Source organism: Microtus oregoni, unplaced genomic scaffold (genome assembly GCF_018167655.1).
Source record: "Microtus oregoni isolate MIOR12 unplaced genomic scaffold, Mior012 000055F_ref0000237, whole genome shotgun sequence".
Classification (NCBI taxonomy): Eukaryota; Metazoa; Chordata; class Mammalia; order Rodentia; family Cricetidae; genus Microtus; species Microtus oregoni.
This window is the reverse complement of record NW_024543831.1, coordinates 1,827,701-1,841,637: the sequence shown is the minus strand read 5'-3', so window position 1 is coordinate 1,841,637 and position 13,937 is coordinate 1,827,701. Positions and strand designations below refer to the sequence as shown.

At 44.3% G+C, this 13,937-nt stretch overlaps 1 protein-coding gene across 1 annotated transcript; it reads right to left on the bottom strand.

The window, feature by feature from the left end:
- Positions 1-753: 753 nt before the first annotated feature.
- Mpzl2 (myelin protein zero like 2) lies at positions 754-12,278 on the bottom strand. Its single transcript, XM_041638486.1, has 6 exons — positions 12,064-12,278; positions 11,001-11,167; positions 10,302-10,512; positions 7,626-7,773; positions 4,892-4,967; positions 754-2,925 (listed from the first exon to the last, which is right to left on the bottom strand). Exons 1-5 carry the CDS (start codon positions 12,119-12,121, stop codon positions 4,901-4,903), a joined length of 651 nt encoding a protein of 216 aa, XP_041494420.1. The 5' UTR covers positions 12,122-12,278; the 3' UTR covers positions 754-2,925; positions 4,892-4,900.
- Positions 12,279-13,937: the final 1,659 nt, after the last annotated feature.

Here is a 13,937-nt window from a genome sequence, read left to right as displayed (position 1 = left end):
AATACACACAAGCCTCGACATTCCTGTTCCTTTTAATGTAGCCATTACATCATCCAGAATTGGATGCTTATTAAATTACAGTAGTGATAGTGATGTTGAAATCACTACAGCGTGTATTTGAGGCGAAGGGAGCCTAGGATATGTATCAATACAAAAGTATTATTATCATAGTCCATGATATTCTTAGATATGAAATAAGATGGTCTGACATCCTCTGGGAAAAGATGGTACAGGACCCTGCTTGGCTCATGTAGTCAGCCGTTCTCCTGGACTCGCTATGGTCAAAGAAAGGACAAGGGAAACAGAAAACCTCAGCTTTTGGAAATATTTCCTAACTGTGATGTTTTCAACTGGCACACTTTACTAGACTTGAAAGTTGGTGGTTTTCTCTATGAAGAGAATAACTATAAAGTCCTCAAACTAAGCCAGGCAGGGTCGCAAAATCCTGTAGGATCTGTAACACTGAGGCTGGAGGACCACAATCAGCCTGTATTTCTTAGTAAGACCCTAGTAAAGGTTAGGCTTAGACTCCAGAAATGAGTCTTCCGAATACGTAGTATCATTTTGCCCATTTCCCAGCTCTACAAAGCAATGTGAGAAAACTAGAAAAAAAAATCAAAATTAATTCTGTCCATTACTGAGTCTATTGTCTCTAAGAAAACTGGAGCAAATATAAAATATATCCCCTTGCTTGCTTTTAACTGCTATATGAATTTGGCAGAATTGTACGTAAGCAAATAACAAAATCCATAATTCTTTATTACTAAGGGTTTATTTACACAATGCTTCAGGCATAATAAAAAATAAGTTACAGTACAAAAGTGCTCTTAGGAAGGAGACACTGAACAAGGCTGTGATACCCCATGAGTATTCAGATAAGACACACTTTGCAAGTTTGCTGGAGACGTTTTTAACCACTTCATTACACATATAAAACATACATGAGGCATCATTTAAAGAAATATCCAGTTGTTATATTAAGAATTATGAAGAGTGGGAGAAAATACAGGTCTAACTTGTGGCTTCAGAAAGTTTTTAGGCCAGGATGTGGTAGCTCACACCTTAAACCCCAGCACTAGAGAGGCAGAGGCAGTGGGATCTCTATGAGTTCAAGGTCAGCTTGGTCTATAGAGTGAGTTCCAGAACAGCCAAGGTTACAAACAGAACAGATCCTGTCTTAATTAACAGAGAAAGAGAGAGAGAGAGAGAACAAAACTTTTAAAGGCAGTATAAAACACAGAATGAGAGAAATGGAATGAATTTCAAGGACCGAGATTCAAATGTAAATTGTGCCAACTTGCTTTAAAGACTAGGTAAAATGTCAAGGTCCTGGATCTAGGAATACAGTCTATTGGAAATTCCAGTTTGTTAAAAGAAATAATCTGTGCAGCCCAGCCTAATAAGGACTAAAACATCACATTGTACAGATTCACCCAGGCCTAAACTTTTAAATGTTCTGTGTTCTCCGAACAATGCTGTTGTGATTTGTGTGCACATACCAAGTAACTAGATGCAATCCCCCTTCTTCCCATAGCCCATTTAAAAAGTTTTCTTTATACTAAAATAAGGGGAAAAATAAAATTGGTTCATTACATTTAAGTAGTTTGGGTATTTCTTTGGTCCCTGCCAAATTCTCCTTAAAATAAGGTGAATTAAAACCAAAAGAACTTCAAATAATCTCTTCCAGTTCTCACACTTATGTTAGACTGTACAGAATGGTCGTTTGCTTTGGGTTGGCCTTCTTCACAAGTCTAAATTTTTTTTAGGTTATAATACGATGATATCACAAAGTCTTCTGATTAACTGCTTAGGACTCCAGTCTGCAAAGAGCATGGGAGCATGGGTTCTGCTGAGAGAGGCAGACACAGGAAGTAAGCAGAGCTGTCTGTACCCAGTACAAACCCGCTGTGTGGCTGGATATGGAGGTCCACCTTCAATCCCAGCACTTGAGAGCTGAGGGAGGGCTTTCTGACTCTAAGGCCAGCTCTACATAACTAGTTCTAGACCAGCCAGTGACACATAGTAAGAACTTGCCTAAAAACAGATAAATATAAAAATGGTGATAAGTGATTCTTCCTGGTATCATTTGCTGGTATACTGGTGTCCTCGTGACCTTTTGTAGTTACTGTGCTTAGACTTGCACTGTCACCTCTAAACCTGGGATTAATTGTTCAATAAACGTAGCATAGTGAAAAAATTCAGTTAAACAAGATGTGTCTATTACTTAAGGGCAGCCATGAAAATCAGACTTCCAGTGTGAATTTGGGTTTTGCTGTTAATCAAAAATGGCTGGGAGGTTTAGCTCATCATTTTATGATTTTATTTATTTTCATTTTTCGTATGGGGGTTTTGCCTGCATGTATGTACATGTACCACATGCATGCAGTACCTGTAGACACTAGAAGAGGGTGTCACACCCCCTAGAACTGGAATTACTGATGGTTGTGAGCCACCATGTGAATGCTAAGAACGGACCTGGAGTCCCCTGTAAGAGCCACAAGTGCTCCTAAAGGTTCAGCCATCTCTCTAGACCCCTTAGCATACCTCTGTGTTGTTCTAAAGAAACTAAAACGTGAGAAGAAATATCCTGGCATGCAGGCCAGCTGATTTTTCTGTCCTTTGATGCCAATACACACAGGAGTTCAGGAGTCATACCCCATAAGGCACATGGAAAGACAAAAATGTAACTTCCAGTTCACAGAAGCAGATACACATTTGCACTCTGGAACTAGGTAAGACCCTAGTAACGAAGGTATACATGAGTCTAGTGGTGTTTGCTCAGGATGAATCCTGAGTTGCTCGGCAGGGGCGTTGCTCAACTAGGCAGGTTTGTGCTGCAGAACTTGTAGGGTGACAGGTCATCACTGGTGAAGATTCCATTGACTTCAAGGGGTACTAATGTTGTCCTTGAAAATCCTCGGCTTCCTGGAATACAGAAGTTTAAAAGGATAAGGTCCTTGAGAAGAGTTTAAGAGGAATACCTGTGTCCATCACGTGCCCATGACATCCATAACCCACTCTTAATGGAAATACTCTTAAGCCTACTCTCCCACTATAATTTCAACGGGCTTTACTTCCTTCTCTTTATTACATAGTTTTCAGATCCAGTGTCTTTTTTGTGTGCTGTGCTTTTTCTTGAGATAGGACCTTACTGTGCAGCTCTGGCTGGCCTGGCACTCACGGGTGTAGCCAGGATTAGCCTAGAACTCACAACATTCCTCCTGCCTCAGCCTCCCAAGTGCTGGGATTACAGGCATGTACCACCACACTGGCAGTGTCTTTTCTAAGAGCCTCGCGTGGACACTTGGGTGATTGATAGATCACTCACATGCTTACGTCCCAAGCCCCCTGCCCATCGATTAAATCAACAGAAAGGAAAGTAGAGAAGTCAGTAGGATTCGTACATTGCCTACTTTGAAAGTGTTTCCTTTCTTTTTGACATTATTTGTTGTTTTGTTTTATGACTGAACTTTTTAATTATAGACTTACTTGTACATATTATAACATTAATTTTTAAAAACTTATTTTCTTTTGTAACCATAATACCACTACACACCTAATAAAACCTAATAACTCCCTAATATCCACACTCATGTTCATATTCGAAATCTTAATTACAACCTCCATTTTTAGTTTTTTCAGACAGGGTCTCACTATGTAGCCCTGGCTGTCCTGGAACTCACTCTGTAGACCAGACTGGCCTTGAACTCACAGATATCCTCCTGCCTCTTCCTCTTGAGTGCTGGAATTAGAATTGAGTACTACCTCCATGCCAAGCCCAACCTCCTATTTTTTTGTAATTTGTTTAAAGATTTATCTTCTATCAGAGACCGCAGGCTATACTTGATGACATTAGTTTATTAAATTTTCTTTAATCTTTATTCAAATTTATTTATTTTATTCTGTGAATGTTTTCCTGCATATTTATATGTGCACCATATATGTGCTGTGTTCAAAGAGCCCAGAAGAGGGTGTTGGATCCCTTGGAACAATTGTGGATGGTTGTGGGCACCATGTGGGTGCTAAGAGTTGAATTCAAGACCTCTGCAAGAAAAGGAAGCATTCTTAACCACTGAGCCATCTATCTGATCCTTGGGTCACTTACCAAAATGTTTTGTTGCCAGAAATGTTTTATAATAAAAACCAAATCATCAGATATTAATCTTTTCATTAAAAAATGATTTATTAGGCTGGAGAGAGAGCTCAGTTGATAAAGCATTTGCCGTACAGGAATAAACACTTGAGTTCAATCACCAGAACCCATGTAAATGGCTGGGCCTGGTAGTGCATCCTTAGAAGCCAAGCACTGGTGAGACAGAGAGAAGCTTTGGTGGCCACATAGCCTAGCTCAAACAGCAAGTCCCAGGCCAGTGAGAGACTGCCACAAACACAGCCTAGCTCAAACAGCAAGTCCCAGGCCAGTGAGAGACTGCCACAAACACAGCCTAGCTCAAACAGCAAGTCCCAGGCCAGTGAGAGACTGTCACAAAACAAAATAAAACAAAACAAAACACAAGGCATATGGCACCTGAAGTTGTCATCTGGTCTCCACATGAATGTACACCCACAAGCACACACGCACGCACACACACACACACACGCACACACACACACACACACACACGCACACACACATACACGAATGATTTATTCACATGATGGAAGTTCATTACTGGTGGTGATTAATATAACCCCCAAACCTTAAAAAGTAGAATTCTCTCAGCTTTAAAGGAAATAGTCTGGTTTCTTAATCATATGCACAAGTCTCTATGAAGTCATCTATGAAGCTAATAGGAAACAAATCTGCCTGGCCTCTGCTTTTGAAAAGGAATGTCATTGCGCTAAACAGCCAGACAAGCTGAAGGCAGAAATCACCCACACGGGACCTTACCTCACAGTGTTAGTCTGTATCTTCCAAATAAATGGAGACCTTGTGAGTGTCTTGTTTGAGTTTTTCCTCTTCTTTTCTGTAACAAAGGAACAGAAGCCAAATGTCAGATGAGCAAGGCAAGAAGCAAAGGCAGCAGGTTCCAGAGCGGCATCAGGTAAGGTACCCGGCCCCGCCCCCATGCTTTAGGAAAAGGTATATACACCTGGAAGTCCATTCTAGCTATAGCTGAACTGCCAGTGTCATGTGAGTGGTTATACCTACGCCCCACGTGACCTACAAGTCCGAACTCAGACACTTCAGAATCCGAGAGGTTCCAAAGGGGCTTCATGGTCAATTACACAAATTTCAATAATTTTTTTACTAACTAAAAATAAACAAATGGTTCTGGGGTACTTATAAATCCATGTGCAAAAAAATGAATAGAGACTCTTAATTATGTACAAAACTTTGCTCCACATACACCAAATATATAAATGTAAGGATGTAACTGAGGGAAGCTGGTGAGATGGCTCAGTGATTAATAGCGCTGCCTGCTCTTCCAAAGGTCCTGAGTTCAATTCCCAGCAGCCACATGGTGGCTCACAACCATCTGTAGTGAGATCTGGTGCCCATTTCTGACCTGTAGGCATATATGCATGCAGGCAGAACATTGTATGTATAATAAATAAATAAATCTTTTAAAAAAAAAAGAATGTAACTGAGAATATGTTCTTAGAAGAAATGAACTTCATCAAAACTGAAAACTTTTGTGTCTTAATTGCAGGTAATGTAACTGAAAGGGGACAGGTGTCCTTACAGCTTAAGGATAAGAAGACATCCACCTCTATTCGAGGGTGGGCAGACTATCTGAACAGATACATTTCCAGAGATGCTCTATAAAAGACTACTAAACATGTGGAGGAGGAGGATCTTTCGTACTAAGATGCCAATCAAAATCTCACTGCGACAACCCCATGTCCACTAGAGGGCAGTAATTAAGAGTGAATGCTGGAGAGAATGTGGAGAAATTCTAATGCCCTTATTTGCTGGTAGGAATGTATTGACTGTTACGGGAAAACAGTTTGTCAATTCCTCCAAAAATTCAACTGTTACCAACCACTTGACAATATCCCTTCATTATTGGGAGAATTGAAAGTAACTGTACACAAAATTTGTGTAGGTTCATAGTGATTGATATTAGTTATGATAGCCAAAAAAGGAGAAAAAAAATAACAACTGTATGTCCATCAGCTGAATAGACAAACAATATGTGGTGTGTCCATTATAGTGGAATATCATACAGCTGTTAAAAAGAATGGAGTAGGATCGGGAGCCAGATGACTGGATAAACTGACTGCTGCTGCAAGAATCTAAGTTCAGATCTCCCGGTGCCCTGTAAAAGCCTCAGGTGTGGTAGTGAATCCTTAGCCTTAGGTGGAGACAAGAGGATCCCAGAGGTTTGCTAGTCAGCCAGTCTAGCCAATCAGCGAGCACCAAGTCTCAAAGATCAGTGACAGCAACAGAGGAAGACCCCCCCCCCCCCAGTGTGTACCTCTGACCTCCACATGGGCACCCACATGCACACAGCACACACAAAGAAAGTATGAAGTAGTAAATATGTTACACCATTGGCAGCTTTTGAACACATCCTGCATGAAAGAGCCTAGATACAAAAGGTCTGGTATTTTATGGCTCTACTTACATTACACGCTCAAGACCCACACACCCCATAGACAGAAAGCAGGTGAGTAGCTGTTGCACTGGTGGGAGGGAATGATGGCTAGAAGATTCGGGGTTCCTTCCAGGCAAATACTTAAAAGGTTCTAGAATTGGTGATTATCGCACAGTTATGTGTATATTTAAAAGGGTGCATTTTCTTTCAAAGGTTTGTTTATTTTTATTTTATTCGAATGTTTTGTCTCTGAATATGTAAGTGCAGAGCCCACAGAAGCCAAAAGAGAGTATCAGATCTCCTGGATCTGGGGGTACAGGCAGCTGTGAGCCATTGTATGGATGCTGGGAACGAAACCCAGGTCCTCTGTGAGAACAGGCAGCTTTCTTAACTGCTGAGACAGCTCACTGTCCCAAGGGCAAATTTTATAGCTTATAAATTTTATCTCAATTTCCAAATGTTTACTGAGCACTTACTGTCACACTGAGCAGAGCAAACATCCAGCACTGATTGGTTCAGTGACTGCTGAGTGCCTCGCACTGCCGCGCTTACAAGTGTCCCTCCCTCCACAGAGGACTTCCTTAAGGCCTCACCTGTGCACCCCTCATGCCTCTAAAATCCCACACAAGAGCAAAATGCTTTGGTGAGATCTCTTGTAAAATTAAGAAACCCTTTGGATTTTGTTATTGTTGCTGTTTAAAGATTTATTTTGTTGTTACGTATGCATATGTGTCTATCTGGATGCAGGTTTGTGCACATAAGTCACAGAGGTCAGAGGCATTGCATTCCCCTGGAGCTGGGGTCCCAAGCTGCTGCAAGCCACCAGACGTGGGTGCTGGGAACCGAACTCAGGCCCTCTGCAAGAGCATCTAAGCTCTTAGCCACCTCTTAAATCCCGTTAAGAAGTCTTTTGTAAAGTTACTACCCATGTCCTAATTTATCGGTCCTGTGAAATGGAGCCTCTCACACAGCTGGTCAGAAATAAAAACAACTGTTCAACAGTTATTTGGCCCCCCTGAAAAAGCCCAAGAGCCACCCCAAGAGGATGAGCAGGAATTCCCGCCAGTGCTCACTCAGCCTTACGATTTTATCCCTTCATCCTTATCAGCCCTTTTCGCCCATCGCTTTTTCCGGTAGTGCTGGAAGAGGACCACCACAATCACTATTATGATCATCACGGCACAGGCAGAACCAATGGCCACAGCCAGGAAGAAGATCTCAGAGAAGGGCACTGTGAGGAGAAAAAGAGAAGGCAGGGCTGTTAGGTAGGGGAAATCTAAAGGCAACGACAATGCATCTCAACATTAACCAGACTCTTCCTTCCTTCCTCCCACTGTAGCCTTTGGCAGCGGTGGGAAACCTACTCAGACTATATCAGAGCTTCTACAGTGTGACTCTCTTAGAAGCAGTGACATCACCGCTGGAGAGCTTTGAAGTGAAATTCTCAGGCCCCACCCCAAACATGCTGGACTAGAAGCACTAGGGGCTAAATCCAGCCATCTGCGTTTGGACATGTCTTCCAGGCGATGGTGATGACACCCAAATGCTGAGAACCACTGAGTCAGTTAAACTGCCCAGCAATTCCAAGTTACTGCTATCCTAGGGAGAACGATGTCCAGCTCAGTCCTGCATAGCCTAATCCCCACTTTGTCCAGTCAGGCTTCAAAGCGCCTACTGTGTCCCTGTCGTTATGATGGAAAAGAAAGATCACAAGCATTATTTCCGGCGCTGTACCGTGTGTGTGTGTGTGTGTGTGTGTGCGTGTGTGTGTGTGTGTGTCCAGGAAGACAGGCAAGTAAAGCAATAAGCCCTAAGAGCCAGGAGAGAATGTCTATGCCAGGAACTCCCAACCTAGAATCCATCAGGAAAGATAAAGAAGTTTCAGGGGATCCAGTGCCTTCTTCTGGCCTCTGCAGGCACCAGGCACACAAGTGGTGCACAGATAAATGTGCAAAATACCAATACACATAGAGAATGGGGAGTCTCTTTAAGTGTGCCTCCATTTCTTAAAATAGGGGAACAGAGCCACGACTTTCTATAGGCTCTCAATAAAACAGTGATCCTGCTATGTTAGACCGCTGCTGGCTTTTGTGTTGTTTACTCTGTTACTTTCTACTGGTTTTGCTTGGTTAGTTGGTTGGTTTTTGTGGTTGTGGGTTTTTTGCTTCACCTATCAGAAAAGAGAAAACACAAACAACTGAGGTCTGAATATATCACATGACTTTAGTACTCGGATGATGAGTGTGGACCACACAGCTGTCTCTTGGTAGAGTCTAGAAAACTGGCTTTAAACTGATCAAGGTAATAGTGATGGGAGCTATCACACCACCTGACACACTAAGATGTTTTAAACAATGCTGTGTGTTAGTTAAGAGCACACACTACCTTAACTCTTAAGAAGCTAAGGCATGGGGATCTCAAGTTTGAGGCCAGCCTGTACTACATAGAGAGATCTTTTCCCAAATAGCAAAACTTTATCTAAAACACACACACACACACACACACACACACACACGAGAGCTAGCTCTATCTTATTAACTGTGTGACCTGGGTTATTTATTTATTTTTATTGAATCTCAGTTTCCTCTTATGTTAAGACATAACAATTTCCATTTCTTGAGTTCTTATAAAAAATAAAACAATTCCTATAAATTGTGTCTGCCCATAATAAGTGCTGGGTACATGTGGCTATTAAAATTTTCAGGACAGTTCAGAGTTTGAAAGACTCTCACCAATTTACTACATCATTTTGTCCTCACCAAAATCTCTTCTTATTCTCACTGTACACACAACAAAAGTAAAATTTGTGTAGAACTCATACACAAGTAGCCAGGACTCCACCCCAGTTCCTCAGCTCAGGAGTACTGTGTTCTCTGTCACCTGGCATCATCTTCCAGGTTGTCCCTGTAGTGCAGGTAACCCAATCGACTAGTTAGAGAGCAGTCTGAGGGTCTGAGATGGCTGGGCTTGAGTCTCAAGTGACTGCATTTACTAACTATATGAATTTGGGGAAGTGACTTGCACTTGGTGAGCCCCGGTTTCCTTGTTAGTAAAATGGGAGACACTAAATATATAACAGACTCATGAAATGTATAAAGAACAAATAAGGTAAATCTGGAGAGAGGGCTCAGCAGTTAAGAGCACTGGCTTCTTTTTCAAAGGACCTGGGTTCGATTCCCAGCACTCACATGGTGGCTCACAACTCTCTGTAACTCCAGTTCCAGGGGGCCTGACACCCTCTTCTGGCCTCCATGGGCAGCAGGCACTGAGGCGATGCACAGACATATATGCAAGCAAACCACCCACGCACATAAAATAATAATTTTAAAAGGATAAATGTATCGCGTAAACTCCTGACAGCCGGGGCACTGAGTAAACACTGGTACCGTGATTGATAGTGTACCCGGATTAAATGAGAGAGTGTGGGCCAAGCACTTTAGATTGTGCCCGGCACACCAGGTACTCAGTGCGCATCTGGAATAAGCGAGAGAATGAACTGACCTATTGTGAGTCTTTTTATCAGAGTGGCTTCCTGTCCCTTTCACGAACTCAAGGCCATTCTTGTCACAGATCCCTCAGATCTCTTTGCCTTACTTTGTTTCTTTCCAGCAGCAAACAAAGCTTTTAATTTTTTTTTTCACACAGGACTCCTCAGTCTCTGAAGTTCCCAGCCCTGAAGCCCTAGGCCCTCCCTCCCTTCCAACATTACAAAAGATGCCCCCCCCCTTTTTTTGTCAGCTCTCACTTCCCAAAACCTACCAGTATGCACCACGCTGAGCCGGATGGACCCTACCAGACCATCAACGTCAGGTGGGTTCTTCACCTGGCAGGTATACGTCCCATTGTCATCGAATTGCAGCTTCCAGAGGATGATGGAGACATCATAGCGCTCAGGGTTCCCATCCCAGACCACCCTGTCCTTGAACCGTCCACTCATGGGTCTGAAGGGATCCACGTGGTAGTAGAATACCTATAGAGGAGAAAGGATGATCTCTCCCACTTTGTATGGGGCAGGAGGCTGGGACGGTGGGGATGGAAGAGAAGCCTCAGCAAATATGACTAAAGGTCTAGCTAGCTCCTCAGAACACTCTCTTGCTTCCCTTTTCTCAGATCTAGCACTCTCTATCCCAAGAACTGGTTCCCAGCTTAACCCTACGCATCTGGTCAACACAGAAAGGCAAGAAAAAAGACCTTAATATGGTGGTTCTCAACCTTCCTAATGCTGTGATCCTTTAATACAGTTTCTCATATTGTGGTGACCCCCCCCCACCATAAAATCATTTCATTGCTACATTGTAACTATTATTTTGGTACTGTTACGAATCATAATGTAAATATCTGTGTTCCGATGGTCTTAGACAATCCCTGTGAAAGGGTCGTTTGACCCGGAAGTTGAGAATTGCTGCCTGAATACATCCTAGTCAAGGGTCTGCTGGAAGGTGACAAGAATCCACTTACAAACTGCTCACGCCCCCCATCTCGAGGCCGGAAGTTCCACGTCACTGTCAGGGCATCACCCACAGGGGCAAAGCTGGAGAAAGTGCATTTTAATCGAATGTCTGTTCCATTGACTGCCTCCAGGGCCCCGGAGGTGTAAATTTCCACCGCTATTGTAGGACAAAGGGCTGCAAGGAAGGGAAGGAAAGGGGTTAACAGCAATCAGAGCGCGCATACTCGGTGAGCACTGACACTTTCCGAATAAGCCAGCCTCCAAATTCACTTCGCCTGAAGTCTGCAAAACTCCTGCCTACACACCACCTTGACCCTCCCATCCCGAGGGCCAATTAAAAGTTCTGCCCAACAAACTACCTGGTGTTCTCACTTCTTCACAGCCACGGTACCAACTTTGGAACTATAGCCAGAAACTACAAACTTCAGCCAATAAGATGGAAATCAGAAACAAAATTCCAAACGTTGGTCAGACATGGAGTACTAAGATCAAGCAATAAAATATATGTAAAAAAAATAATAATAAAGTCTCTAAGCAGGTACATTTTCCAGCATGTAGACTTGGGATTGCTACTAGCCTGCAGGTTAATACACCCCAGCAGCTGCGCTGGCCTGCACCCCCTGGAACCTTACACCACGTGGCGTATTTACAAGTTCAGTGTGTGCATTGGGGCAGCTTCAAAACCACAGCGGGGTTCTCGCTTCCTAGGTTTGCTCCACGGTGCTGCAGGGAGTCAGCAGACAAAATCCTCCCACAGAAATCCATGGGCCAAATCGAGGCAGCAGCCCGAGGCTGAGAGCAGCCACACAAAGATGGTGTGTAACCTGAGATCAGAAAGCCCTGTCTGTGCCTGAATCACGAGCGGTCAAACACACCTAAACCTGTTTGCCCAAAGCACTGCCGCAAAGCAACCCACCGAACTGAAGTTTCCGTGAAGTCTGGACTAGAACGAACTGAAGCCGGGTCTCGAGCTCCCAACAGAGCCCTTAAGACTTCTTCGAGCCACGAATTCTGTCTTTACATAGAGTGGGTGGTGAAGGTACAAACTTTTAGAAGCCCGCCAGTTCTTACCTGTGAGCTGTAAGCCCAGGAGAAGTGGAAGCACACGCGCAGGGCTCTTACCATACATCAGGGAAAGCCAGTCGTGGCCCCAGAGGCCAGACCCGGCAGACCCAGGACTCCAGCACCCTGCCAAGGACAGAACGAGCAGGCACCGCAGTTTTTCCCCAGAGAGGTCCGAGTCCTCACTATGGGAGGGGGAAACAGCAGAGCCAGCCAGTGACTCACCCCGCCCCAGCCGGTGCAGCAGCGCAGGAATGAAAGGTGGGGCCTCCGCACCCAGCTCCCTCCTCCCTCTTCTCCCTTCCCGCCCTCCTCAACACTCCAGCCCTCTCTGCAAAGGTCTCAGACTCTGAGGTCCTCTCTTTACTTTTCCGGCCTGGCCTCCGGATGGCCTCAGAAGCAGCCAGAAGAGGTGGTGCCAGTTTGAAATGTCCCTGGCTACTCTGGGTTTAGCCACACGCACCCTTTTAAAATAGGTTATATAGTCTTGCCTTGGAAGTGAACGCTGAAAGCAGCTTGCTGTGATTCCAGTCCCTGGAGTGCCCTATAACCCCCAGAAAGAATGGGAGTTCCTTAGGCCCCTCTGGGAACCCAGTCCCACCCCGATGCAGCAGGCCATTCTTCCTGAGACTCAGCGGAGAGAAACCAAACCAATCTCGGGGCCAGATTCTTTCCCAAGTCGGGACAGCTCCCCAGCTCTTTTCCCCCACCTCAGCACAGTTTGCACAGTACTTTCCTGACTATCCTTCCATCTCCACAACCCTTGGGGAAGGGCTACTGCTTTAAGAGTGAAGAGAGTAACAGCCCGGGAGGTAAGCAATTGCCCGGAATCTTTTTGAGTTTTATTTTACAGTTTGAAGCAGTCTCATGTTGTAGCCCAGGCTGGGCCTTGAACTTGTGATATCATCACCCAGCTTTGGCAAGACTTGGGATTAAACCCATGACCTTACGCTTACTAGGCAAGTGCTCTGGCATTGGGCTACACCCACAGCCTATGGGAGTCTTTCTGACTTGTATGTGTTCTCTGACCACAAAACAAAGGCGGACACGGGTAATTTAGTCAGTGAACTCTCAAGGAATTAGTCATTCGGAAGGAGAACTTTCCCTGTGCCCTGGGTTTTGACTGCCATTTTTAGGACAGCCACGTATGTGAGAAGTCTCAAATGTTGAGATAAAGGCTTCATTGGGTAAGAGTTACAGATTAACAACACAGTAGCAAGCAGACAAAAACAGGAGACCAAAGACAGCAGCTAGGCAGCTACAAAGTGGGCAGAGACCACTCTCTAAGTCTTGGTGCCACGGAGCCAACAAGCCTGGCCGTCTGAGTCCTGTCTCTGGAACCCATGTGGTGGAAGGGGAAAATCAATACCTGAAAGCTGTCCTCCGACCTCCTCCACATGTATGCTGTGGTACGCATGTGCACACGCACACACACACACACACACACTAGTTAAAATGTAATTAATTTAAAAAAAAAAAAGTAGGCCAGACGGGACATAGTACCCTGAACACACTCAAGTTGCCCTTATCCTTGGATTAGCTATCTAGAAACTTTTTAGTGACTCATGGTCTTCTGGCTGAGCCCTGGAACAAAGGGTGCTAGGAAGAGAAGCAAGGGCCAAGTTGGGTAGAAAAATAAAGAAACATCAGGCTAGGGGTACAGGCAGCTCGAGGACAAAGCTCACGCACAAAGCTCATGCACAAGACCTATCGAGTGGGTGATAAAACAAAAGAGACAAAATTTCACCTGAAGAGAGGTAAATTATAGAACTGAGGAAAAGAGAAAAGCATGGGAGAGAGGCGGGGCAAGAATGGGTGGACAAACCTACTCATTAAACCGGGGAGCCCAGGGGCTGCGCCCGAGGGAGGTCAGCTGCAAGCCT

What these genes read in the sequence shown, in the direction of transcription:
- Mpzl2 (XM_041638486.1), bottom strand. Translation starts at nt 12,121, where the DNA reads ATGTATGGTAAGAGCCCTGCGCGTGTGCTTCCACTTCTCCTGGGCTTA. An exon ending in CCTGGGCTTACAGCTCACAG is followed by an intron (nt 11,168 to 12,063) that starts GTAAGAACTGGC and finishes CCTTCCTTGCAG; the next exon opens with CCCTTTGTCCTACAATAGCG. An exon ending in ATGGGGGGCGTGAGCAGTTT is followed by an intron (nt 10,513 to 11,000) that starts GTAAGTGGATTC and finishes TCTCCTCTATAG; the next exon opens with GTATTCTACTACCACGTGGA.